We start from the raw sequence: 26070 nt of genomic DNA, 5'->3' as shown, positions 1-26070 counted from the left end.
AAGCCCAGTACTGGCCGGTACTGACAGGGGGCACTGTGCAGTGGGAAGAGAGGCAGTGAGAGACCTTGCTCTGTATTAGCCTAGAGCTAGAAGGGACTGGAGAGCCCTCAAGTTTGACTACCAGTAGAGGACCCAGTGAGAGAGCATCTGAGGGACCTGGAGAGTCCTCAGAGAGATAGTGGACCCGAGAGGCCAGTAACCAGAGACTGGTTGTTGCCCAGAATAAGAACCTACCTGGTAGAGCTGGGACGGAGAGCCCTCAAGCTTGACAACCAGGGGAGGGCCAGTGAGAGGGCATCTGAGTGACCTGGAGAGTGGTCAGAAGAGTGCCAGAGGGACCAAGGAGAGTCCTCAGTGGAATGCCTGAAGGATGAGGGGAGTCCTCAGGGAGTGACTGATGACCAGATGGACCAGTGTATTGGTGAAGTTTGGGCTGACAGTAGCTGTTGGGGAGACCAGTGGTGACTGGCTAGAGCCAACAGGGATCGATGGTGTCCAGGACCAGAGGGGACCCAAGAGGCCAATAACCAGAGTGACTGGTAGAGCCCAGAGGGGCTGACTACCAGAATGTCCAGAGATGACCGGTAGTAACCAGAATGAATGACCAGAGGGACTTGGCTACCAGAATGTCCAGAGATGACTGGTAGTGACTAGAATGAGTGACCGGTGGCTACCAGAGGAACCAACAAAAGCTGGAATTTTCTTTGGAGGCCCAAAATACCAGGGAGGTTGTGTGAGAACAAGGTCCAAAAGAACAGAGGATACAAGTAAAGAAAGATGAGGTGAAGGGCAATGACTGCTTGGCCCATTCGCAGAGCCAAAAGAATATCTTTCAAAAAAATGGAAAAAGAGTCCATTGCCTTGTCATGAAATAAAGAAATTGGCAAAAAACCAAACTATTTGAGAACCTGAAGGAATGGCACTCAGTGAGGTCAAAAGCTTTTTCTGCATTAAGTGCAAACCCATCATAAGATCTTTTGATTTGTTTCATAGCATCAACTTTATTGCTAAAAAAACCCTTAAATTATCACCAATATATTTTTGTTTCACAAATCTCACTTGATGTAACCAGAGAATTAATAATTGTATTCAATCTGTCAAGCAAAACTTTGGTGAAAATTATATAGTCCAAATTTAGGTAGGCTTTTACAAAGCTGAGCTGCTAAGCGTAGTGCATGCTAAATGCCGAGCCACCTATAGAAAAAGAACATGGCATTTAGCGTGTAGTACTGGGCAGTGCAGCTTTGTAGAAGGACCCCTTAGCAAGGATATGGGCCTATAATTCTGTACTTTATGAGCATCCCTTTCAGCTTTTAGTAAAATGACAATGACTTCTGAAAACCTGCATTGCTGATCAGGGTATTCTTTAATGAAATGAAAATATTGCAAAAAGTATAGTGCTAACTGATAACCAGTGAATTTTATAAGAAATGTATATATTTATATATATATTTATTGTTAACTAAAGAAAAATAGCCATTAGTTTCTCTTTGGTTGTTATGGGCAGATCCAATGTGTCCTGAAAATGATAGAGAATGAAGGATGATCTATTTTATTAAGGAAAGAGTTCATTTCTTAGATGGATGAGAGAATGTCTGATTGAAATAATTTTGATTAAAAATTTTCAAATAGAGAAGTCGTATCGTTTTGTTTTAGTGACTACCTGATCCATCTCATCATGTAATGCAGGGATATGTTCCCTGTGTTTCCTACAATGGGCATTCAATAATTTATCTACCTCAGTAGAAAATAGTTTTCAAAAAATCTTTGTTTTATTTTTCAATATAGTCCCCAGATAGCTCCATACACTCCATCCACTTTTCCTGCAATGATTTTAACCCCTTTTGAAAATAATTCTTCTGTTTGACCTTCAAACCAGGACCTCACAGCTTCCTTGATATTTCCCCCCCCCCCCCCCATCACTTGAAAACCACTGTCCACGGAGAGATTTCTTCAAAACTTGAAAATAATCTGAGAGAGCCAGGTCAGGACTATAGGGTGGATTGTTCAGCTGCCAAAACCCGCATTCTCGGATGGAAGCCTTTGATTGTCATAACATATGCACCAGCACATTGTTGTGATGAAGCAGTAGTACTGCTGTGAGTTTTCCTCATCTTTTCTCCTTGATTGACTTCTACAAAGTGATCATTGTGTTGTCATAACTCTCCCTGGTTATGGCTGCCTTGTGTGGCATGAACTCCAGAAGCAAACGTCCTTCATCCCAGAAGATAGTTGCCATGTCCTTGCCTGCAGATTTTTCTGTCTTGAACTTTTTGGGGGGTGGAGGATTACTTGTGCTTCTACTGCATTGACTGCATTTTGGACTCTGTGATAGACCCAAGTCTCATCTCAAAATTCACTTGGTCTTCACTAGAGAATGATGCAGGAAAAATTTTTCTCTGTCCCCGTCCCCATGAACTCTGTCTGACCCATCGGCACAAGCCTTGAATAGTTATGATTTTACATTGAAATCATTTTATTAAGGTATAAAAAGAAACAATATTTATTTTAGTATTTATAGACTACTTATAGCCTTTATAAATCACAAATACAGAAAAAGGATCAATAAAACCCGTCTCCCCTCACAATATCCTCTCTACTATCTGGAAAACTGAATGCTACATAGAAAATTCATCCTAACAGAATACCTTGTTCATACACACAGAACACAAATGGCAAACAAATAGCTGACAAAAAATGATAAACATAAATTAAACCAAAATCCCAAGAAGCCACACGTTCCATGTAGCACAACACCAGAGAAATAGATCCATTTCCTCCTGTACTATGCAAAATATAAAGATCACACATGTCAGGAATGGTATTAGGCCAAGGAGTGCAATTAGGGCAACTAATGATACTTCCAGGTACTCCTGCGAACATATCAAAAGTGACTTTGTGGCTCTGGGAGAGAAGGTGAAGCAGTCAGATGCACAGGTGGTATTCTCATCCATCCTCCCTGTCAAGGATAAGGGCCAGGTCAGAGAAGCACACATCCTGGAGTTTTTATTTATTTATTTATTTATTTAGTCATTTATTTAGCCAGTCCTTCCAAAGGAGCCCAGAACAAGTTACAAGAGTACATTCATAGTATGGGTAGGACAAACTTTAGTGAGAAATGCAGACTTTACGGCATTTACAGTATAGACAAAGGGGTTTAGATTACAGCATTTACAGTGAAGACCATGAAGAGGGCTTTAAACAGGAAGTGATGGGACAGGGTGATCAAAGTCCCCGAGTGAGTATAAACCCTCAAGTAAATCACTGAATACCTCTACATGGATGGGAAAAGAGTAAATGTCCAGAAAGCAGTATATATTAATGCTTGAAGTATGGGAAACAAGATTCTGGATCTAAAAGCTGTGATGGAAGAAGATGAGTTGAATATAGTAGTGATCCCAGAGACATGGTTCACATAGAACCATGACTGGTATGTAGTTATACCAGGCTATAATCTGTTCAGGAAAGACAGGGTAGGAAGAAAAGGAGGGGGGAGTAGCATTATATGTTAAAGATATTAAAACCACACAATTGCAGGATCTGCAGGACAAGGAAGAGGCACTGTGGATCAATTTGGAAAGAGGGAATGGTAAATATATTTACATTGGTGTGATATACAGACCTCCTTCAAAGACAGAAGAAGTGGACAGAGATTTAATAGTGGACATTCAGAATATATCTTAAAAAAGGGAAAGTTTTACTAATAGGTGATTTTAACATGCCGGATGTTGATTGGGATATCCCTATTGCAGGATCTTGTACAAGTAGGGAGATTCTGGATTCGCTACAAGAACTGTTCCAGCAGTTAGTAATGGTACCCATGCAGGATGGGGTCATACTGGACTTAGTACTTACAAAGGGAGAAAGTATTTCTGATTTTACAGTGGGTGATGTTTTGGCATCCATTGATCACTGCATGGTATGGTTTAATATTAAGACGAGTATAGAGAGGGCTCATTCAAAAGTAAAAGTTCTAGACTTTTTATTAAAAATGAACTTTGTTCGGAGGGGGATTATGTCAGGGAATTGTCTGGATGGGAACATCTGGAAGGAGTAGAAATGCAGGAGACAAAACTGAAAGGAGTTACTGTAAGGGTGACATCTTTTTTTGTGAGGCAAGTAAGTAAACATAAGAGGAAAAGAAGACCACTTTGGTTCAGTAGTAGCTGAGACGTAAGGAATAAGAGGTCAGCTTACATAACATAAAATCAGATTTCCAGACCACATAACCTTCGAAGTTCAGTGCGGTTTACAAAAGCTTAATTGATGATAAAGGAAAAACGTAGGAATCAATCGGCCAAATATTTTATAAAAAGATAAGTTTTCAATTGTTTTCTGAAATGGGTGTGAGAATGGGATGTAAATATTGGATGTCGAAAATCCTTATAAAAAGCTGCCTGAAAAGAAAGAGTATGGTCATGATATTTCTTACTTTTACAACTCTTGATAGAGGGAAATACGAAAATAGCACGAGATCTTCTTTTGTTTCTTTGGAAAGCTAATGAGAATCTATCAGCCAGATAGAGTGGAATGTGACCAAAGGCTTATAGCAAATACAGCCTAATTTAAAAATTATGCAGGCTTCCACTGGAAGCCAGTGTAGCTCATGATAAAAGGGGGACACCTTATTGAACTTCTCCAGGCCATAAATAAGTCTCACTGCAGTATTTTGAATAAGTCTCAATCTAGCAATGTTGCAATAATCTAAATGGCTCAGTAGTAGTGACTGGACCAAGACTTTAAATGCCGAGCATTCAAAATACGATCGAATAGTACGAAACTTCCATAATAATTGTTTACTCAGGTACTTTAGCTAGATTGTGAGGCTTTGGGACAGAGAGGGAAGTTCTAAGCACCTGTATTTTATTGTAAACTGCTTAGATCTGTAATATATTTAAGCAGTATATCAAATGTTAATAAAACATAATGTGCAATATCCCTTTTGAACCGCATCATCTATCTGATTTTTCATAGACAGATGATCAGGAGCGGGACCGCAGAAGACAAATGCAAATAGGGATGGTGGAATACTTTGTTTCCCTCTTCCCTCTTCTTGTTGCTCTGCATGTTATAATGCCATGAAATTTGTTCCATTAAGCAAAAATAATAGCACATTTTAAGAAAAAAAAAAACAGAGCTTTATATAATCAATGACTCTGAGCAACCCTAGAATGGGTATAAAATTTTTTTTTTAAATTATTTTCTGATCAATCCATCAAATTCATGAGAGAAACTTCAATTTGCACACTTTATCCAACTTTAGGTTTTACTGGATAACCATAATGAAGTGTTTCTCTCCCACAGCCTCATTAAAGTTTAAAATGTCCTTTCATAGTGAGAATTACATGATCCCTGAAAGTAATGGTCCTAAAATGGCCAACAATGCAGGTCCGAAGAAATAGAGCAGATTTACAAGATCCAGTATGGTAAAAACAAAGAAACAGATATGAAGAAAATCCTATATTTTAAAAGGATTGTATTCATTACAATAGGTAAAAGCCAGATGCCTGACACAGGCCATGTTTCACCCTTTGCAAAAAAATGATTAATTCAAATAGCTCTAAATAAATGTGCATTTGATTATTATAAGTGACACGCCTCCAAGCAAGGTAGAGGATGCCAAACTTGGCTCCAGTGCCTTTTAATGGTTGTCATAGCTGTAAGAATTCCTGTCTATGTGAGTCAGTGCTTTTTGTGAGATCTATTGAATGAGAATTATGCATGCATCTTGATGCAGGAAAAAAAGCTGCTCCTTTGCAATATTAAGAATCTGATAAGCTTGTTGTAATCTTAGCAATTGTGCTATAGTTAGTCTTGGATGTTTCGCTTCCCGGGTATGCCTTTAAGGGAATGGATGGGCCTGTTCAAATTTTAAAGAAGCCTCTATCTTAAGATGTAAAAGTTTTGGTAGCTCTTCTATATAAAAAAGAAAGGTCCATATTTTTGGAGCCTTCTAACAAGCCTAGCATGCTTATGTTATGTCTGTTTCTATTTGAAAGATCCTTAGTCTCTTTTCAGTTGTTTCTGTTTATTCAGTCTTCGCAATTCAGTGGAGATATCACATGTCTTTTGTTCAAGATTGTGCAGTACCGAGCATTGTTAAATTGCGAATTAAGAGATTCAAGATCAGATCAAACTGTTTTGTTGCATCTATTTGTTCCATCATGATATCTTTTAAAGAGTGCATTTCCCACACTAATAATTCAAGCAATGATTAAGCAGATTTTGCTGCCATTTTGTCAAATAATTCAGGCTTAGGCCTTTTCACACTGAAAGAAATTTCAAAAGATGAATCTGATTTACTATTTTTGGAAGACACTATTAGCATTGTCTCGGTCTAATACAGTAGCGTACTGTAACAGATCAGAAAAGATGAAGTAACAGATATCGGGTAATGTTTTAGCTGCAGGGAGAGAGCACTTCATGTATCCTCTTGGATTGCTTGTCAGACTCTGCCCCCAACTTCTAGTATTTTGAATGGGACACCTCATGGGTGGTTCATACTAGAGGCTGTACAACTAGCAATTTGTTAAGGTCAAAACGTCCAAATAATTAATAAATATATGAAAAAAATACGTGTTTGTAAAATACAGTTATTAGCAGGGAAACATCCAGGCCATGTATACCAAAAACAAAGCTGATATCACATAAACCAAAAATTGAAACGGAGAAAAAATAAACCTCAATTGAGGGAGGTTGGGACTACACAAGTACCCAACCCTCCACACATCACCACGGGTTTATAAAAAAACTCCGCAAACATATATATGAGTCACTGCTTCACTCGTTTTCATACATACAAAATCATATTTTGGTCACTTTTTTTCAAAGTCTTTTTTATGTATAAGCGTCAGTATATAGCAATACAGGCCCGAATCCCAAACTTAACTCAATTAGTTAGCAAGGGCTTCAGCTTAATCAAATTAGTGTAAGAGCTCTTGGAGATATGAAGCACACAGTCAAAAACAATACGGAAAAAATACACTCATTTGAAAAAAGGAGATTTTCACCAAAGGCTTCCAACTCATAATCCCTGACAGAAAAGACTTTCTGTTTCGCCCGGCAAGGGCTACTTCAGGGGAAAAAGCCATCTTCTACTGTCTCCATGCTTCTTACAACTTGTTGGTAGTGAAGCCGACTCCTCTCAGGAAGGTACTAGGACTGTGAGACGCGCCCGGCTCGAACAAAAAGCGAACCGGGCGTCATGACGTCATCCACTACGTGATGCGTGATAAGCTAAACACAAGCACTACTATTTTTTATAAACCCGTGATGATGTGTGGAGGGTTGGGTACTTGTGTAGTCCCAACCTCCCTCAATTGAGGTTTATTTTTTCTCCGTTTCAATTTTTGGTTTATGTGATGTCAGCTTTGTTTTTGGTATACATGGCCTGGATGTTTCCCTGCTAATAACTGTATTTTACAAACACGTATTTTTTTCATACTAGAGGCTACCATGTAGTATATTGTGTGTACCTGTATGTAGGGTATATGTGTGGTATTGTGTTCTGCATTTATCCTGAAATTGCTGACCTACAGCTTAAAAGACTAAAAGAACCTGGGGCTTTTATAGCTTGTACTATAACTGGGTGACAAGAAAAGGGGATTATTGCCAGAAAGACAAGATGGGTTCCTGCTGAGAGAAATGCTTAGCTTGAGCCTAACTTTCTGGAGATTTTAAATCTCGAGATATTGCTACAATGACCGGTGGAACTCAGGACAGTGTCCTTAAGGTAGAGTGGTAGACCCAACTGAAAAGCAGACTGTCACAAGAGCCCAACTTCTCCTTCCTATGGCTTTTTGTGGATTTTTCTTTGTATGCCCTTCAAACAGAATTATACCTTCTGATCTGGCTCCTTGGCTCAAGTGAGCTTGGGGTGTGGCAGCCTATTAAAAATGGACAGGTATTTGGTGGTATGGGCGAACATGAAATTAAAAAAAAAAAAAAAGCCACTAAACTTTCTTACCATTGTTCAAAGGATTTTACTAGTCAGGAAGAATATAATATAAGATAAGGATTTAATCCAAGAGCAGGTGAGAAAATTTTATGAGTGGCTATATAAACTAAAATTGGATAACAAGAATACAGAACCAGATAGACAAATATGGGGATAAAATATTGATTGAGAACACATGTGCTTTGTGCTGTGGTCACTGAAGAGAAACAGGAAAAGAACAGGGATTTATCTTGGGGCATTAGAATTGACAAGCTCTGTTGATTTGTAGTGGAGGTAAAATCCAAACCAGCTGTCCACAGCCTAGTTTCATATAGGCCTATTGTCCAATTTGTGTCCAGTCTGGTCTAGGGGGTATACCCAAGAGACCTGCTGGCAACCATAAATTGGCCTCTGACCTCGTTGCTATAGAGATCCACATTTCAAGGGGCCCTGTAAAGTTAGACACACTAATTGAATACGTATTGGCATATATGTGTAAATGCATATATGATTATATGTACCAAATTTTAGTAAGCTATTAAAATACAAGTTAGTACTTAGATATGTAGGAACTTTCATTTAAATGCCTTAGATTAGAATATAGCTACCTCAAAATGTATTAGATGACATATAGGAAAAATTAGATTTCTTTAAAGATGGTTAGCCACTCCCCTTTTCACTTTGAAACAAAGGATTTTTCAGTGCACGCTGTCAGATCAATCAGTAGCATGGAAGAGGAGCAATTTGACTTTTAAGGAACACAGAAGAGAAAAATGATTTAAGACTCTGTGCATGAATATTTTTCTTTAAGTATATTGTAATGGTGGATTTAAGTTAGTATTATAATGTAACTTTTAGAAGTTCTTTTATGAGGGGGAACAAGTCATGCCCCCATATGAATGTACAGAAGTGAGCCTTATTGGTATCGGATATGTTTGGCCAATTGTATGCAGGTAGAAGAATGTCGTCATTTTAGATGTATAAGTAAGAGCGGCAGGACATTCAGGTAGAAGAATGTCATCATTTTAGATATATAAGTATGAGCGGCAGGACGACGTATGAGACTTCTGACTGTAATGTGTCTCCATTGTACAAATGCCTTTTGAAATAATATTATTCTGTTACTTTTAATAAATAATATTTGATTGGAAATATTTGTACAATTATCATTATTCCAGAGCATCTTTGTAACATAGTAGGCAGATGCTTATTACCTGATAATATGACACACGACCTACTACTGCTGGAAAAATGGTCAAAAACTTGGCAGCTAAGCTTCAATGCTAAAAAATGCAAGATAATGCACTTGGGCAGGAGAAACCCCTGTAGAACTTATGTACTAAATGGTGAGACCTTGGTTAGAACTACGGCGGAACGCGATCTAGGAGTGATCATTAGCGAGGATATGAAGGTTGCCAATCAAGTGGAGAAGGCTTCCTCCAGGGCAAGACAAATGATGGGGTGTATCCGTAGAGGTTTCGTCAGCAGGAGACCTGAGGTTATGATGCCGTTGTACAGAGCCATGGTAAGGCCTCATTTAGAGTACTGTGTGCAGTTTTGGAGCCCACACTACCGAAAGGACGTGCTGAGGATCGAGTCGGTTCAGCGAACGGCCACCAGGATGGTCATGGGGCTCAAGGATCTCACGTATGAAGAAAGACTAAAGAAGTTGCGGCTGTACTCACTTGAGGAAAGAAGAGAACGGGGAGATATGATTGAAACGTATAAGTACATCACGGGACGCATCGAGTCAGAAGATGATATCTTCTGGCTCATGGGACCCTCAACCACCAGAGGGCATCCGCTGAAAATCAGGGGAGGGAAGTTTCATGGCGATCCCAGGAAGTACTTCTTCACCGAGAGAGTGGTGGACCATTGGAACAGACTCCCACCCCAGGTGATAAAGGCCAGTAGCGTAACAGATTTTAAGAAAAAATGGGATACTCACGTGGGATCTTTAAGGGAGTAAACTCAGGGGGGGGATACTTGGAATGGGCAGACTTGGTGGGCAATAGCCCTTTTCTGCCGCTTTTTCTATGTTTCTATGTTTCTATGTTTCTAAGAGCATAGTTAGGAAATAACTCTGTTCATTTCCCAGTAGCAGATCTTGTATCTCTCACCTCGTCTTATACTGAAGATAAACCTTAGCTGAGGAATTCCACTTATGTGACATAATGAATCTGTCTTCAGAAAAAACAAACGTAGTCACCAATCACACATTCACTCTTGAGAGATTTTATCCCTCTTATATGTTAAATATATATATATCTAGTACCGTATTTTCGCGGATATAACGCGCGCGTTATACGCGTTTTTACGTACCGTGCATACCCTTTGCGCGTTATATGCCTGAGCGCGGTATACAAAATTTTTTTTACATATTTCACACCCCGCCCGACGCCCGATTCATCATCCGGAAGGACGCTCGCACCCCCACCGCTCGCACCCCCACCCCGAAGGACCGCCGACTCCCCGACAATATCGGGCCAGGAGGGAGCCCAAACCCTCCTGGCCACGGCGACCCCCTACCCCCACCTCGCACTACATTACGGGCAGGAGGGATCCTAGGCCCTCCTGCCCTCGACGCAAACCCCCCTCCCCCCAACGACCGCCCCCCCCAAGAACCTCCGACCGCCCCCCCCAGCCGACCCGCGATCCCCCTGGCGACCCCCACGACCCCCCCACCCCCCTTCCCCGTACCTTTGGTAGTTGGCCGGACAGACGGGAGCCAAACCCGCCTGTCCGGCAGGCAGCCAACGAAGGAATGAGGCCGGATTGGCCCATCCATCCTAAAGCTCCGCCTACTGGTGGGGCCTAAGGCGCGTGGGCCAATCAGAATAGGCCCTGGAGCCTTAGGTCCCACCTGGGGGCGCGGCCTGAGGCACATGGGCCCAACCCGACCATGTGCCTCAGGCCATGCCCCCAGGTGGGACCTAAGGCTCCAGGGCCTATTCTGATTGGCCCACGCGCCTTAGGCCCCACCAGTAGGCGGAGCTTTAGGATGGATGGGCCAATCCGGCCTCATTCCTTCGTTGGCTGCCTGCCGGACAGGTGGGTTTGGCTCCCGTCTGTCCGGCCAACTACCAAAGGTACGGGGAAGGGGGGTGGGGGGGTCTTGGGGGTCGCCAGGGGGATCGCGGGTCGGCTGGGGGGGCGGTCGGAGGTTCTTGGGGGGGGCGATCGTTGGGGGGGGAGGGGGGTTTGCGTCGAGGGCAGGAGGGCCTGGGATCCCTCCTGCCCGTAATGTAGTGTCGGGACAGCGCACGGAGAGGCGGGGCAGTGCACGGAAAGTCAGGGCAGGTGAACGGAGAGTCGGGACAGCGCACGGAGAGGCGGGGCAGTGCACCGAAAGGGCGGGTGAACGGTGAGTCGGGGCAACCAGAGGAGAGTCGGGGAGGGCGAAAGGAGAGTCGGGGTGGCCAGAGGAGAGTCGGGCAGCATGCGCGGTATACCCATGAGCGCTGTATACAAAAGTTTCCGTACATACAAGTGTGGTTTCTGCGCGCTATACCCGTGTGCGCGTTTTACACGGGTGCGCGTTATATCCGCGAAAATACGGTAATAGAGCTGCCACAAAATGAGCACAAAAGGTGTCAGTTTTTTTCTTTTTTTAAAAACCCTCTAATTCTGTGCTATGTGCAGTTATTTGACCCACTTGAACGATTGGTGAACTGCTGTTTTAGATAAGCAACTTAGCTTTATGAAAGTATATCTAGAACTGAACACAAAATTGAGGGAGAAGATGACAGTGGCTGGTTAATGTTATTACGTTAAGTATTTATATTTAATCATGTTTAAACTTATATAATATCGTAATTTTTGTTCCATAAGACGCATTTTTTCCCACCCAACGGTGCATCTTATGGAGCGTTTTAAAACTTACCGCCACAGCATCTTTAAAAATACCCACCTTTGCCATTCCTTTAAAAACACCCACCCGCCGTCGTACCTGGTGGTCCAGTGTGTATTCCTCCCTCGCTAGCAGCACATAGTTCAGGAGTGCGGAAGTCAGGAGGAAGCTTTCGCGTTCCCACATAGGCCTGCGCCGCTTTATGAATGACTGGCATCAGTTCTCATGGGACTCGCGAGAACTGACGGCAGCCATTTAGAAAATCAGAATGGGGCCAGGCAGGAGCGCGGAAGCTTGCTCCTGACATCCGCACTCCTGAACTGTGTGCCACTAGGAAGGGAGGGATACACATTGGACCACCAGGTATGGGGGGGATGACCTAAAAGTACTGGAGGGGGTGGGGGATGACTTAAAAGTACTGGATGTTCTGCTGAATGCTTTGCCGGAAAAAACCCTTGCACCCCTCACATGCATGAACCCCGTAGTGGAATCCTGATACCACATCACCGCACACTTTGCACAACAGCACCATCCCATTCAGCTTGCTGATATTGCTGGAGGTTTTGCTGGGAGATATCCTGCTCCCACTGTCCAGTGCTACCTGTAGGCTGCTGGGAGACCCTCCAAAGATGTAGGAAGATGAGGGGGGAGACATCCTCCCCATAGCCCGAGGAACAGGAATCCTGAGCCACAGAGCCTGTGGGGGAAGAGGGAAAGTAAGAGGGGAAAGACTGTCATGTGGACTGAAAACTGCCAATGGAATTGTCACTGTACATGGAAACAGGACTGATTCTGCTGGGAGAAGAACCTGTAGAGCTGATTTAAGTGAACATTCCACCTGTATTGGCGTTGGAATCCAAAGACGTCATTTTGGTCACCAGCTCTCAGGTGTCATTTAACAGTACTGGGGTGGGGGTGGGGGGTGATCTAAAAGAACTTGCGGGGGGGGGGGGGGTGATCTAAAAGTACACTGGCAAATATACAAAAGAGGTAGAGTGTGTGCTTTTGGCCAGAAATGGTGATCACAGGCCCTAATCTCTTCTTCGGCAAAAAATTAAATTTAATCATGGATGAACTAGGCACAGAGGATCCTTGGTCATAAAAAATAGTGTATGATGATTTAGTATAGGCCACTTTTCTGTAAAATATCCAAAATGGATAACAGCAGAGTAAAAATAGTAAAAACAGGTCCTGCACTAGCTAGGGAACTGTGCAGACAGATGGATTTAGCCCTGTCCCTGACTGTCCTGTGTCCTGTCCCGGCCTACCAGTAGATCACCAGAGGGGGAACAGGGTGCAGAGCCTGACAGGGAGAAATTGTTTAGAAAGTTTTGCTTTGTTTTTTCTCTTGTTTTCCTCCTCCAAATCTAGGGTGCATCTTATGGAGCTGAAAAATACGGTAGTTTTATTTTAGTCTTATGTTTTTATTGTGTTTTATTTTGGATTGTTATGCATTGCATTGGGTTTATCTAAATGGAAAAACAAAATGAAATATGGCAGGTGTAAGTTCTGGGAAAATTCTCTACTTAGTGAAGTAATTTATGGCACAGTAGGAAGGAGATTATTTGGGGGTATTGTGAGTTATAGAAACTTTTTAAAAGATTTTCTGGGGAGGGTTACTGGTTAAGGGTGCACCATAATTGTTTTATTTTGCATTGTAAATGTTATAATTAATATTTATGTATTTATGTTTTCTTCTAGTTTCTAGATGCTTTGCAATAAGTCATCCTGTATTTTGTTTCTTTCCCAGAATTCATTGGATAGGTTGTTTCATCCATCAACAAGCAAGTCTATGTTATCCTGGCAGCATACTCGAATTATCCAAGCCTTGATGTGCCAAGGAGAGCACAGGCAAGCCCTACGATATATCCAGATGATGACGCCACCCATGAATAGTAGCAGTGAAGTTACACTTCACCTCACTGTGTTTCTCTTTAATAGGTATTTTAAACAAATAATTAGAAAATTTATTGTTGTGAAACTGTATTGGTGGATCAAGTTTTATTTACTACTACTACTACTATTATTTCTATAGCACTACCAGACGCACGCAGTGCTGTACAGAGTCATGAAGAGTAAGAAAACAGTCCCTGCTCGAAAGAGCTTACAATCTAAAAAGGCAAGACAGACAAGCAGGATGTCAATGGATACAGTTAAGGGAAATGGTTTAATCAGCTGGCTGGGTTGGAGGGCAGAGGAGTAGGGTTAAGGATTGAAAGCTAAATGTCAATCTTTTTTTAATCTGATGAAAAACCATCAGATATGTACTTGGTGTGACTTTCCCATTACCACTTTTTCTTACCTCAATGCTTGGGGTCCATTCCCCTGGGAGTAATCTTGTGATCAAAATGCCAACTTTCCACAAGCAATGAGCACTTTTGAAGAGACCTCAAGTTCAGGGTATAGTGGACAGGTGAAATAGAATAAATGGATGCCATTAGTCTGTAGAAAAGGCTTAATACCTAAATCCTGTATAAGTGGCCAGGGGGCTAACAAAGATGTTAAATAATAGTGGGGACATAATTAAATCTTGTAATCCAGGGAGTGAAAATAGAAGGTGACAGAACAGAGGATGACTTGCTTTTAAGAAAGTACTCTGACCTCCCAAACTGATATCATTTAATCAGGGTAAAAGAAGGGAATAATCAATCAGATGAAAAGCTGAAGACAGATCCAAATAAATAAGAACAATCTGGCCATCATCTAGAGAAGTACTGTATATGCCACCAAGAGTAGTTATGGCTTCTATACTATGGTTCTAAAATCTGCCTATTGAGGATGGAGACTCAATTTGTATTCTACATTTGATAAGAGTTGAGAAAATACAGCTTTCTCCATTAACTTAGGTTAAAACCCAAATAAAACATAGATTTGAAATAGGTTAATAGTTGGAGGGAATGAGGAGCTTGAGTGATGCCTTTTTGTAAAGAAAGCATTCAATATAACTACTTTTCTTAAAACAGATTTTATATTTCTTATTTGCATCCTTTTCAATCTGTTCCACGGTCCTCTCCATGACCATATCCAACATTTCTCCCTCTCATCCTTCTCTTCCCCATGCATCTCTACCTCACTCTTCTCTCTCTATGCCCAACAGTTTTCCTCTTTCTTCCTTTCCCCATGTGCACCATCTCTCTCATTCACACACTCATGCCCAACAATTCTCCCTTTCTATTCCCTCCCTCCCTTCTGTGTCTCAAGTTCATGCCCATCCCTTCCTCCATCCACATGTATCTTTCCCCTCTTCCTTTTCCCTTTCAGCCATGTGCATCTCCTCTTTCTATTTCTTTCCATTCAATTTGCACCTTCTTCCTCTCTTTTCCTCTTCATCTATGTGCATATCTTCCATTTCTCTTCAGTTCCCCTTCCCTTTCCTCCATCCATGCACATTTCCTCCTTTTTCTTTCCTTCTTCTCCATCCCATAAGAAGCATATCCCTTCTCCATCCATGTCCAGCATTTCTCCACACCCACACATCTAACCAGCCTTACCAATTCTCTCCATTTCCCCATATCCCTCAATCCAACATTGCTCCCTCTCTTCCCCCCCAGCAAATCAAGCATTTCTTCTCCTCTAGCCTTTTGCTGCCCTACCACTGCCTGACGTGTAATCTGAATTCCACACAGGGCCCGGCAACGGTGCTAGCTTCAACAAAGAACTTTCACGTCTACACGCTTGGTAAGGCCCTGTTGGCTCCACCCACTTTGACATGTTTGCATCAGATGGGGTGGTACCAACAGGGCCTCACGAGCGGATAGACTCGAAGGCTCTTTGTTGGTTAAGCTAGCACCAGTGCCCATGGTTGTGTAGACTCCGGACTCCCTAACAGGCAGCGGGAAGGTGGCAGAAGAAGTAGGGCTTGTCATCACTGGAGTTGGCTTGGTGTTGCCCGGACTGTGGGGCCACCCTGGCTGACCCAGAAGGTGAAGGGAAGAGCCCTCGCTGCCACCCTCCTGCTACTTGTCAGAGAGTTTGGAGTCTATGCAAGGCCCGGCACTTGCTTAACTGACGCAGAGCCTTCAAGTCTATTGCTCGTGAGGCCCTGTTGTTGTTGCCCCGCTGATGCAAATGAGTGAAAGTGGATGGAGCTGACAGGATCTTCCCCGGTGTATGGACAGCTGCTGGAGGAAGGAGGTGTGGGAGACCCGTGCCGTGTACCCCCTCCCCCCACAAGCGGCTCGTGTACCCCTAGGGGTACGTGTACCACATGTTGAGAAGCACTGACCTAGATGATAAAAGTAGGTAAATGAACCAGAAAATAAACAGGTTAATATGTTTAGTAATGCTGTGTTAATAATTTTTAATGCTTGGTTATTCTTTTATTTTATTTTTTTAAAAGGCAAATCGTGATGTGTAGAGGGCAAACAGTGTTCTTAACAATAACCAAGATGAAGTCTATTAGACTATAAATATTAAAACAAACAATATTTTATCTTTAAAAAGCATTAACACACATTCTGGTTAGTTGAGATACAGGTGTTGGTGCATATGATATTATGAGGAGATCATTGTAAAGAGGAACAACTCTAGAATGAGAAATTTAGGATACATGTTTATCCTTTTCTTTTTTTTTTTTTTTTAATTTTTATTTATAAAATTTTCATTCTTACAATAAATGAATAGCATAATATTTAATTTATAATAATTATTGTTGTATGTATAATATCATATCATATATATTGAATCCCTTTCCCCTGTTATTTGTTTTTTCATTTTTTCTCATATTAATTTCTATATTTCCCTCCCTAACCCTATATTATTATTATCAATGTGTTAAGATATCTGATCTTTAGAATATTTTGTCAATGGATCCCATATTTTCTTAAAATTTTTTATATTTCCTTGTTGTAATGCCAATATTTTCTCCATTTTGTAAATGTGACACACCGAGTTCCACCAGAATGTATAATTTAGCTTGGTATAATCCTTCCAATTTTGTGTGATTTGCTGCATGGCAACTCCTGTCAATATTAAAAGCAATTTGTTATTGTTTGCTGATATTGGACTTTGTGTTCTCATTGCAGTACCAAATAATATGGTATCATATGAGAGACCAATATGATTTTCTAGTAATATGTTAATTTGGGGCCAAATTAAATTCCAAAAGGCTTTTATGCAAGGACAAAAAAAAATTAAATGATCTAATGTCCCTACTTCTATTTTACAATGCCAGCATCTATTAGATCTAGTATTATCTATTTTTTGCAAGCGCGTCGGGGTCCATAACATTCTATGTAATAAAAATATCCATGTTTGACTCATAGATGCTGACTTTGTTAATCTTAATCTCCAGGACCAGAATTTTGGCCATTGAGATGCAGAAATTGTCTGTCCAATCTCAATGCTCCAAATATCCCTAAGTCCAGTTTTCTTTTTTTTATTTAGAAATCCATATATTAATTTATACCATTTTGCGGCTTGGTGTCCCAAGAAATCCGCCTGGAAACATAAAACTTGCAAACTATATTGGGTATTAAGATCTTTCCATTCAGGGAACCCTACCTGAATGGCTTGCTTCAATTGCATCCATTTAAAATATTGTGTTTTATTTAGTCCAAATTTATTTTGCAATTGTGAAAAACTAAGCAAGGAACCTTCTGATATGACATCATTCAATGTTCTTATTCCTGCATTTATCCATTGTTTCCAGACGATTTTAAATCCGCCAATTCTGATCCTGGAGTTTACCCATATTGATTGATTTAGAGATTTAGCTATTGGTTCTGGTGATAGGTTACTTATGTATCTCAATGTTTTCCAAGTATCTAAAAAGATTCTGTTATCTTTATATCTCCTAGGCATTGTTATGGTAATTAGATGTTCTGGATATAAAGGGAACAGGAGTTGCCATTCTAAATACAGCCAATCTGGTACATTTTCCATGAGATCTGGGAGGATCCAATACATACCCTGTCTTAAAATATAGGCTTGATGATACCTATAAAAATTTGGAAAATTTACCCCCCCTTCCACAATTGGTCTTTGTAATGATACTAAAGCGATTCTTGGTCTTTTCCCAAACCAAACAAATTTTGTAAGAATATTGTTAAGTTTTTTATAAAATGACCCCTGAAAAAATATTGGTATCATATTCATTTGATAACAAACTACAGGCAATACCATCATTTTAATTGTTTGAATTCTTCCCCACCAAGAAAGATGTAATGGATTCCATTGCTCACACATTTCTGTTATTTTTTTCAATAAAAGTTTTTCATTCTCTTTGACTGTGTCTTCAATTGTATTTTTGATCATAATTCCTAAGTATTTTATTCCATCTTCTTTCCAAATAAATGAATATGGGTCAAATAGTCCTTTCGTACAATGAACATTAATTGGGAGGACTTCAGATTTGCTCCAATTAATTTTATATCCAGAAAAAGTACCGAATTTCTCTAATAAATTAAGTATACATGGAATAGTAGTATCCGGTTCTCTTAAATATAATAAAATATCATCTGCATATGCAGAAAGTTTAAATTCCCAGTTGGAAAACGTGATTCCCTTTATCTCCTTAGTCTTATTTATTGCGATTAATAAAGGTTCTAGGACAATATCAAAAAGTAATGGAGACAAAGGGCATCCTTGTCTAACTCCCCTATGCAAATTAAATCTAGTTGATAAATTATTATTAATATATAATCTTGCACCAGGAGAGCTATACAATGTCTGGATCATTTTAATAAAACCGGAGCCTATACCAAACCATTGTAAAGCTTGATACATAAAATTCCATTCCACTCTATCAAAAGCTTTTTCTGCATCTAAAGATACTAGAAAAGCTGGATCATTTATATTTTTTGCTAAATTTAATGAGTGGAATGCTAGTCTAGTATTATTTGATGAATGTCTTTTAGCAATAAATCCTGTTTGATGTACATCTATAATGAAAGGAAGAGCTTTTGCCAATCTAAGTGCTAATACTTTAGCCATTAACTTATTATCCACATTTAATAACGAAATAGGCCTGTAATTTGAAACCAGAGTAGGATCTTTGTTTGGTTTTGGTAAGACTATAATTATCGATTCTGCCATAGTACCTGAAATATTTTCATTCTTTATTTGATATTGATATAAATTTAACAGATGTGGTAAAATGATATTTTGAAATGATTTATAAAATTCAACAGTATACCCATCTCCACCTGGAGCGGATCCAACTCTAAGAAACTTCAATGCTGTTTCTATTTCTTTTAAAGATATAGGATCTTCTAAACTTCCTTTTATATGATCTGGAATATTAGGTCCAAGAAAGGAATTTAAGAATGTTAATCCTTCTTGTTCTTTATTTTTATAAGAATTAGAAGTATATAATTCTTTATAAAAATCAAGAAATTGTGTTATAATATCTTTTGTGCTGGTATGTGTGTTACCTTGTATATCTTTTATTGCAATAATCTTGGATTTTCTTTTCTTTGCTTTAAGAAAATTTGCTAATAATTTTCCTGCTTTATTTGAATTGCCATAATATTGTACTTGTTTATTGAAAATGTCTTTTCTCACATATTGAGAAGAAATCTCATTATATTTAACTTTTACTTTTAACAACTCTTGTAATGTATTGTTTTCCCATTTTTTAATTAATTTATTTTCTAATAATTTAATTTGTTTTTCCATATCTTCATATTGTTTTTTAAGTTGTTTTTTAATAAAAGCTGAATAAGAAATAATATTTCCTCTCATTGTTGCTTTAAAAGCATCCCATAAAATTTCTATATTAATGTCATCTGAAGAATTAAGTTGAAAGAATTCTTGCATTTTTACTTTAAGATCTTCTAAGAATTTTGAATCTGCTAATAAATCATTATTAAATCTCCATATTGAATTAAATTGATCAATATTATAATTCTTAAGGTTAATCCACACACCAGCATGATCTGAAATTATAATTGGATCTATAACTGCTTTTGATACACGCTGCGCTATGTTATTAGTTACAAATATATAATCAATTCTTGAAAAAGATTTATGAACCTGAGAACAAAAAGAATATTCTCGATCATTAAAATGAAGGATACGCCATATATCTATTAAATTACAAGATTGTATTAAATTATCTAGTCCTAAAGATTTTATGATTTTACTTGGTTTCTTGTCCACAATTGGATCCATTACAGCATTGAAATCTCCAGCTACTACTAAGTTAGAAGTAGCCAGTGGTAGTAATATCTGTTGAATTTGATTAAAAAACTCCATTTGGTTCGAATTAGGAGCATAAAGATTAAATAAATCCAGGGTTGTATTTCCCAGATCCATTTTAATATGTATCCATCTTCCTGAAGAGTCAGAATTTATTAATTTAAAATCAGCTTTGCATTTCTTATTTATTATTATCGCTACCCCTGCTTTCTTCCCTATTGCCGGTGAATAAAAACATTTTGATATCCATCCTTCTGTTAGCTTCCTAGATTCAGTGTCCGAAAGGTGTGTCTCTTGTAGGAAATAAATATCTGCGTTTTGCTTATGGAGAAAACCTAATAATTTTTTTCTTTTTATAGGATGATTTAAGCCATTGACATTAATTGAAAAAATTTTAATATCCATTTACTTTTGTAATTAAAATTTGACATGAAATCATATGATTATTATTTTCAGATATCCACACATTGTAATAATATATTTTCCCCATTCTCTTTCTTTCCCTCTTCCCTCCCTCCCCTCCCTTCCCCCCCAATATTAACTGTGTATGCTTGGCAACAATCATCTTAGGTCAGGTATCAAAACACTCCACAAAAGTCCATTTCCTGTTACGATTCAGATATAAGTCACAAATATATCAAATATTACTAAATAACATTAACAATCCATATAATATTTAAACATTTTGCTTTTTTTTTTTCCAATGTTAAATTTAATCTTTTCAAATATTATTTTCTGTATCATTTTCATATTTTATAACTATTAGTATATCTTATTAATTCAAATAATATGAAAAATATTGTAAATTTCTTTTTTTTTTTTTTAAATTCATATATATCACCTTTATATTTTCTAATTCTATTTCTTTATAATATTTTTAAGTAATATATAAGTTTATGAATATATTCTAGATCCTTATATTTCTTTTAAACTTATATATTATATAATGAGATGTTTCATTTCTTTGGAAAATAAACAATGTTTCACATATGTGTGCTACTTGTACTATGTGATTTTTTTTTTCCCGTTCCAGAGCTTCCTTCCTTCATTATACAGAGTCATACCTCATTCATATAACATATTTCCTAGTTTCATTTTTAAGATATATCAAAGTTAAAGATGTGTCATTCCATTATCTTTATTCATCCAAGTAAATATTATTTTTTATTCCTTTCTTCTTCTTCGTATTTTTTATATCCAGAGTATTATTCATTTCTTTTCAATAGTTTGTTAGTTCCGAATAAGTTCCGGTTCCAGCGACGATCTAATTTTAGTTTATTTTGTGATCTTTCATCCGATGTAATCCTTTATCATCAAGTCTAGTAGTTTATTTATTCATATTTATTCATAGTTCATCCGGTTTTAAGAGTTATTCTTTACATGTATTTCCTTTTGCAAGGACTTCTGGGATTTGTAGTTCCATTGAACCAGAGAAAGGATTTTTAATAGGTTTATTCTTCCTGTATTGTCTTCTGAGAAGTGGGTTATATATACATACATCTTCATTCATTCTTACATACATTCCATAGGAAGAAATCTCTGGACCATGATTCAATCACATAATAGTATTTAGGATCTGCTCATAACATCATTTGTTAGTATTAATATCAATAGTTAGTTTATTTATTAACTTTCTAAAACCAATTAAGGGCTTATATCTCGTTTTTATATTTAAGTTCTTATTTATTATCTAATAAATATTATATTCTTCCTTGTTTAAAAACTATATTACTTTTATCTAAGATCTTGTATACTTACATGTTAATTTATCATTTGAAGAATCATTCCATTCTAGAATGTATAATCTATCCATATTTCTAGTAAAAAGATCGTTGAAGGAATTTTTTGAACAGAGTCAATAACATTCTATACTGTTTTTCATCTGCTAAATACTTATTATATTCTTTTCAAGAAGTGCTCTGAACCACATTTGTCATCATTTTTAGATAAGATTAATTGTAATTGTGTTCCATAAAATGTTTTATACATCCAAAATTTTCTATTTCTGTATCAGATACATCTAGGATAAGTTTGCTATATTATATACCGTATTTTCTCACATATAACGTGCGCGTTATAGGTGGTTTTTACGTACCGCGCATACCCTTGCACATTATACGCGTGAGCGCGTTGTACAAATTTTTTTTTACATAGTTCCCCCCCCCCGACGTCAGATTCACCCCCCCTTCCCCCCGCAGGATCGCTCGCACCACCACCCCGAAGGACCGCTCGCACGCACTCCCACCCGCACCCCCACCCTGAAGGACCGCTCGCACCCCCACAGTCTCCCGACCCCCCCCCCCATCATGTAGAAGCTCCTACCGGTGTCCTGCTGCTTCTTCTTGGCGGTCCCGACACCCGACACGATCGGGGCAAGAAGGAGCGCAAGACCTCTTGCCCCAGCCAACCGCGGCACCCCCGACACGATCGGGGTAAGAGGGAGCTCAAGCCCTCTTGCCCCAGCCAACCGCGGCACCCCCGATACGATCGGGGCAAGCTCCCTTCCCCCCCCCCCCCCGACTCCCCGACACGATCGGGGCAAAAGGGAGCCCAAGCCCTCTTGCCCCGCCGACTCCACGACAATATCGGGCCAGGAAGGAGCCCAAGTCCTCCTGGACCTGGCGACCCCCCCCCCCCCCCCCCGTTAGTTGTTCGGGCCAGGAGGGAGCCCAAACCCTCCTGGCCACGGTGACCCCCTACCCCCACCCCGCACTACATTACGGGCAGGAGGGATCCCAGGCCCTCCTGCCCTTGACGCAAACCCCCCATCCCCCAATGACCGCCCCCCCCCCAAGAGCCTCCGACCGCCCCCCCAGCCGACCCGCGGCCCCCCTGGCCGACCCCCACGACACCCCCACCCCCCTTCCCCGTACCTTTGTGTAGTTGGCCGGACAGACGGGAGTCAAACTCGCCTGTCCGGCAGGCAGCCAACGACGGAATGAGGCCAGATTGGCCCATCCGTCCCAAAGCTCCGCCTACTGGTGGGGCCTAAGGCGCCTGGGCCAATCAGAATAGGCTCAGGAGCCTTAGGTCCCACCTGGGGGCGGGGCCTGAGGCACATGGGCCCAACTCGACCATGTGCCCAAGGCCCCGCCCCCAGGAGGGACCTAAGGCTCCCGGGCCTATTCTGATTGGCCCAGGCGCCTTAGGCCCCACCAGTAGGCGGAGCTTTGGGACGGATGGGCTAATCTGGCCTCATTCCGTCGTTGGCTGCCTGCCGGACAGGCGGGTTTGGCTCCTGTCTGTCCGGCCAACTACACAAAGGTACGGGGAAGGGGGTGGGGGTGTCGTGGGGGTCGGCCAGGGGGGTCGCGGGTCGGCTGGGGGGGCGGTCGGAGGTTCTTGGGGGGGGGGGCGGTCGTTGGGGGGAGGGGGTTTGCGTCGAGGGCAGGAGGGCCTGGGATCCCTCCTGCCCGTAATGTAGTGCGGGGTGGGGGTAGGGGGTCGCCTTGGCCAGGAGGGTTTGGGCTCCCACCTGGCCCGAACAATTAGCGGGGGGGGGGAGTCGCCAGGGCCAGGAGGACTTGGGCTCCCTCATGGTCCGATATTGTCGGGGAGTTGGGGAGTCGGCGGGGCAAGAGGGCTTGGGCTCCCTTTTGCCCCGATCGTGTCGGGGAGTCGGGGGAGCAAGAGGGCTTGAGCTCCCTCTTGCCCCAATCGTGTCGGGGAGTCGAGACCGCCAAGAGGAAGCAGCAGGACACTGGTAGGAGCTTCTACATGATGGGGGGTCGGGAGGCTGTGGGGGTGCGAGCGGTCCTTCAGGGTGGGGGTGCGGGTGCGGGTGGGAGTGCGTGCGAGCGGTCCTTCGGGGTGGGGGTGCGAGCGGTCCTGCGGGGGGGGGGGGGGGCATCAGGCTTTCAGGGTGGGGACAGGACTTCAAGGGGGAGAGGAGAGTCGGGGTGGCCAGAGGAGAGTCGGGGCGGGCGAAAGGAGAGTCGGGCAGCATGCGCGGTATATGGGTGTGCGCGGTATATAAAAATTTCTGTACATAAATTTGTGTTTTTCGCGTGCTATACCCGTGTGCGCGTTTTACACGGGTGCGCGTTATCTATGTGAAAATACGGTAATTAATATGGAAGAAAATATTTAACTTGAGAAAATTAAGTTTGTAATTCACAGAATGTTACTCTTATGCAGGCGTATGGTGGAGGCTTGGAGTCTACTAAGACTTCAGTCAAACAGGCTAAATGTTGAAGATTTGCTCAAGCATATGTATGAAGTTTGTCAAGAAATTGGACTAATGGAAGATTTGCTGAGGCTGCCATTCACCAGTGTTGAGCAAGTAAGCAGTTAAAAGAAGGAAACTTATATAATTGACTTTGTACAAGATATGAACAGTTTTCAAGGCTTTTATTTCCTTTCATCTTTGCAGGAGTGCTTGGAGAAATTCTTAAAGAACAGTACTGATGTACAGAATCAGGAGTTTCTATTAATTCACCATTTACAGCGTGCTAATTATATTCCAGCATTGCAGCTAAATCAGTCACTAAAGACCAATGTGATGGTAAGTAAAAAGTTTCTTATTGTGTCATGGAGGAGGATAATAGAAGTTCTTTTGTAGTTGAGTATGTTAACAGATTGGACCAGGAAGCTATTTGATAAGCACTTGAAATGTTCATTATCCCAGGACAAGCAGGCATGATATTCTCACATGTGGGTGACGTCATCTATGGAGCCCCAGCGCGGACAGCTTTTCAAGCAAACTTGATTGAAGTTTCAAGTTTGCTACACTGCACCACGCATGTGCATGCCTTCTTGCCCACTAGAGGGCGCATCCCCACCTCGTGGTCCTCAGTTCATTCTCTTCCACGGAGCCAGAAGCCCTGTGGAAATTGTGCTCTTAGTTTTGCCTTCTGTCACCGCGGCTGTGTCTCTTTTTTGACTCGGTCGCTGTGTTTCTCTTTTTTGTTCCTTTTATTTCTTTCAGTTTTCGTCGAAAAAAAAAACACACAAAAAAAACTTTTTCGTTTGGCTCCGGGGGCTCCTGGTAGCCACGGCCACGGGACCTCGCTTGTTCCCGGCCGGTTTTTGGGCCCATGTCCCGTCCTGTGACGGGCTTCAAAAAGTGCACCCGGTGCGATCGGCTTCTTTTTATTACCGATCCGCACCGGTGGTGCTTGCGTTGTCTGGGCCCTGAGCACCCCACCGACACTTGTTCCCGGTGCTCCACTTTTCAAAGGAGAGCTCTCCGCCGCCGTCAGGCTCGTATGGCGGAGCTCTTTGCAGTGGACCCCATGGCGGGGAAGGCTTCGACGTCGGCCTCGGCTTCGGCCCCGGCCTTGACCTTGGCCTCGACTCCTTCGTCCTCGCCCCGGGAGCCCTCGACGTCGAAGACGGTGTCTTCGACACCGAAGTCGGCGAAGGGTAAGTCCTCACTTCCTTCTTCACTTTCAGCCTCGAAGAAGCCATCCTCGAGTTCCTCGGCGGGGGCGGGTGGGTTGTCCTCGGCCCCGCCCCGAGAGCCGAAGTCGGGTGCCCCGCGGGAATACTCGGTACCGAGGTCGCCCTCGAGTGAGCACCCGACGGCCCCGGATCTGCCGGCTATGATGGGGGTACCCGTCTTCCAGGACTTGCTCCGGGCTTTCATTACCTCGGAGCTGTCCGGGGCCCTCACGCACCTTCAGCAGGCTTCGGCCTCGGCTGCCCCGGCGTTGGTGACCTCGGTCTCGGTGCCCTCGACTTCGAGCCCGGGGGGGGTTTTCGGCCTCGGCCCCGACCTTGCCCTCGGCGGACCAGCCTGAGCGGAGTGTGCGGCCTCGGGACAAGGTGCGGCGAGTTCGGAGGATCTCTTCCTCTTCGTCCTCGTCGAGGTCCTCCCGGGGTTCCTCGCCCTTGGGTCGGCCTCGGGCGAAGTGTCGATCGAGGAAGCCCAAACGCCAACGGGCTTCTCCTCAACGCCGCGGTTGCTCCTCGCCGACCGTGGCCGAGACCCTGCGGGTCTCCGAACTACGCCTCGATAATCCGAGGCTGTTCCGTTCGTCTGAGGTTGAGTGCTCGAGGGACTCTTCGCCAAGACGAAAGGGGCGTGCCTCGGTGCCCCATACCCCGGGGACTTCCCGAAGGGGTTCCTCGGGGCATGGGCGGTCCCCGACCCTGCCTCGATCGCTCGAGGCGGCTTCTTGGGGTTCGGGGTCTGGCACGGGAA

The 26070-nt window shown here is 41.9% G+C and overlaps 1 protein-coding gene across 2 annotated transcripts in view; it reads left to right on the top strand.

Moving 5' to 3' along the window:
- Positions 1 to 26070, top strand: part of AHCTF1 (AT-hook containing transcription factor 1) — a 368321-nt gene that overhangs the window by 213546 nt on the left and 128705 nt on the right. For both annotated transcript variants that reach the window (XM_033936331.1, XM_033936330.1), the window contains exons 21-23: positions 13537 to 13727; positions 24063 to 24207; positions 24298 to 24429. In XM_033936331.1, the coding sequence (XP_033792222.1) occupies positions 13537 to 13727; positions 24063 to 24207; positions 24298 to 24429 (468 nt within the window). The remainder of the gene's footprint in view (positions 1 to 13536; positions 13728 to 24062; positions 24208 to 24297; positions 24430 to 26070) is intronic.

Source organism: Geotrypetes seraphini, chromosome 3, assembly GCF_902459505.1.
Source record: "Geotrypetes seraphini chromosome 3, aGeoSer1.1, whole genome shotgun sequence".
NCBI lineage: Eukaryota > Metazoa > Chordata > Amphibia > Gymnophiona > Dermophiidae > Geotrypetes > Geotrypetes seraphini.
Note: the sequence above shows the minus strand (reverse complement) of the source record. Positions and strands in the feature narration are given on the sequence as shown.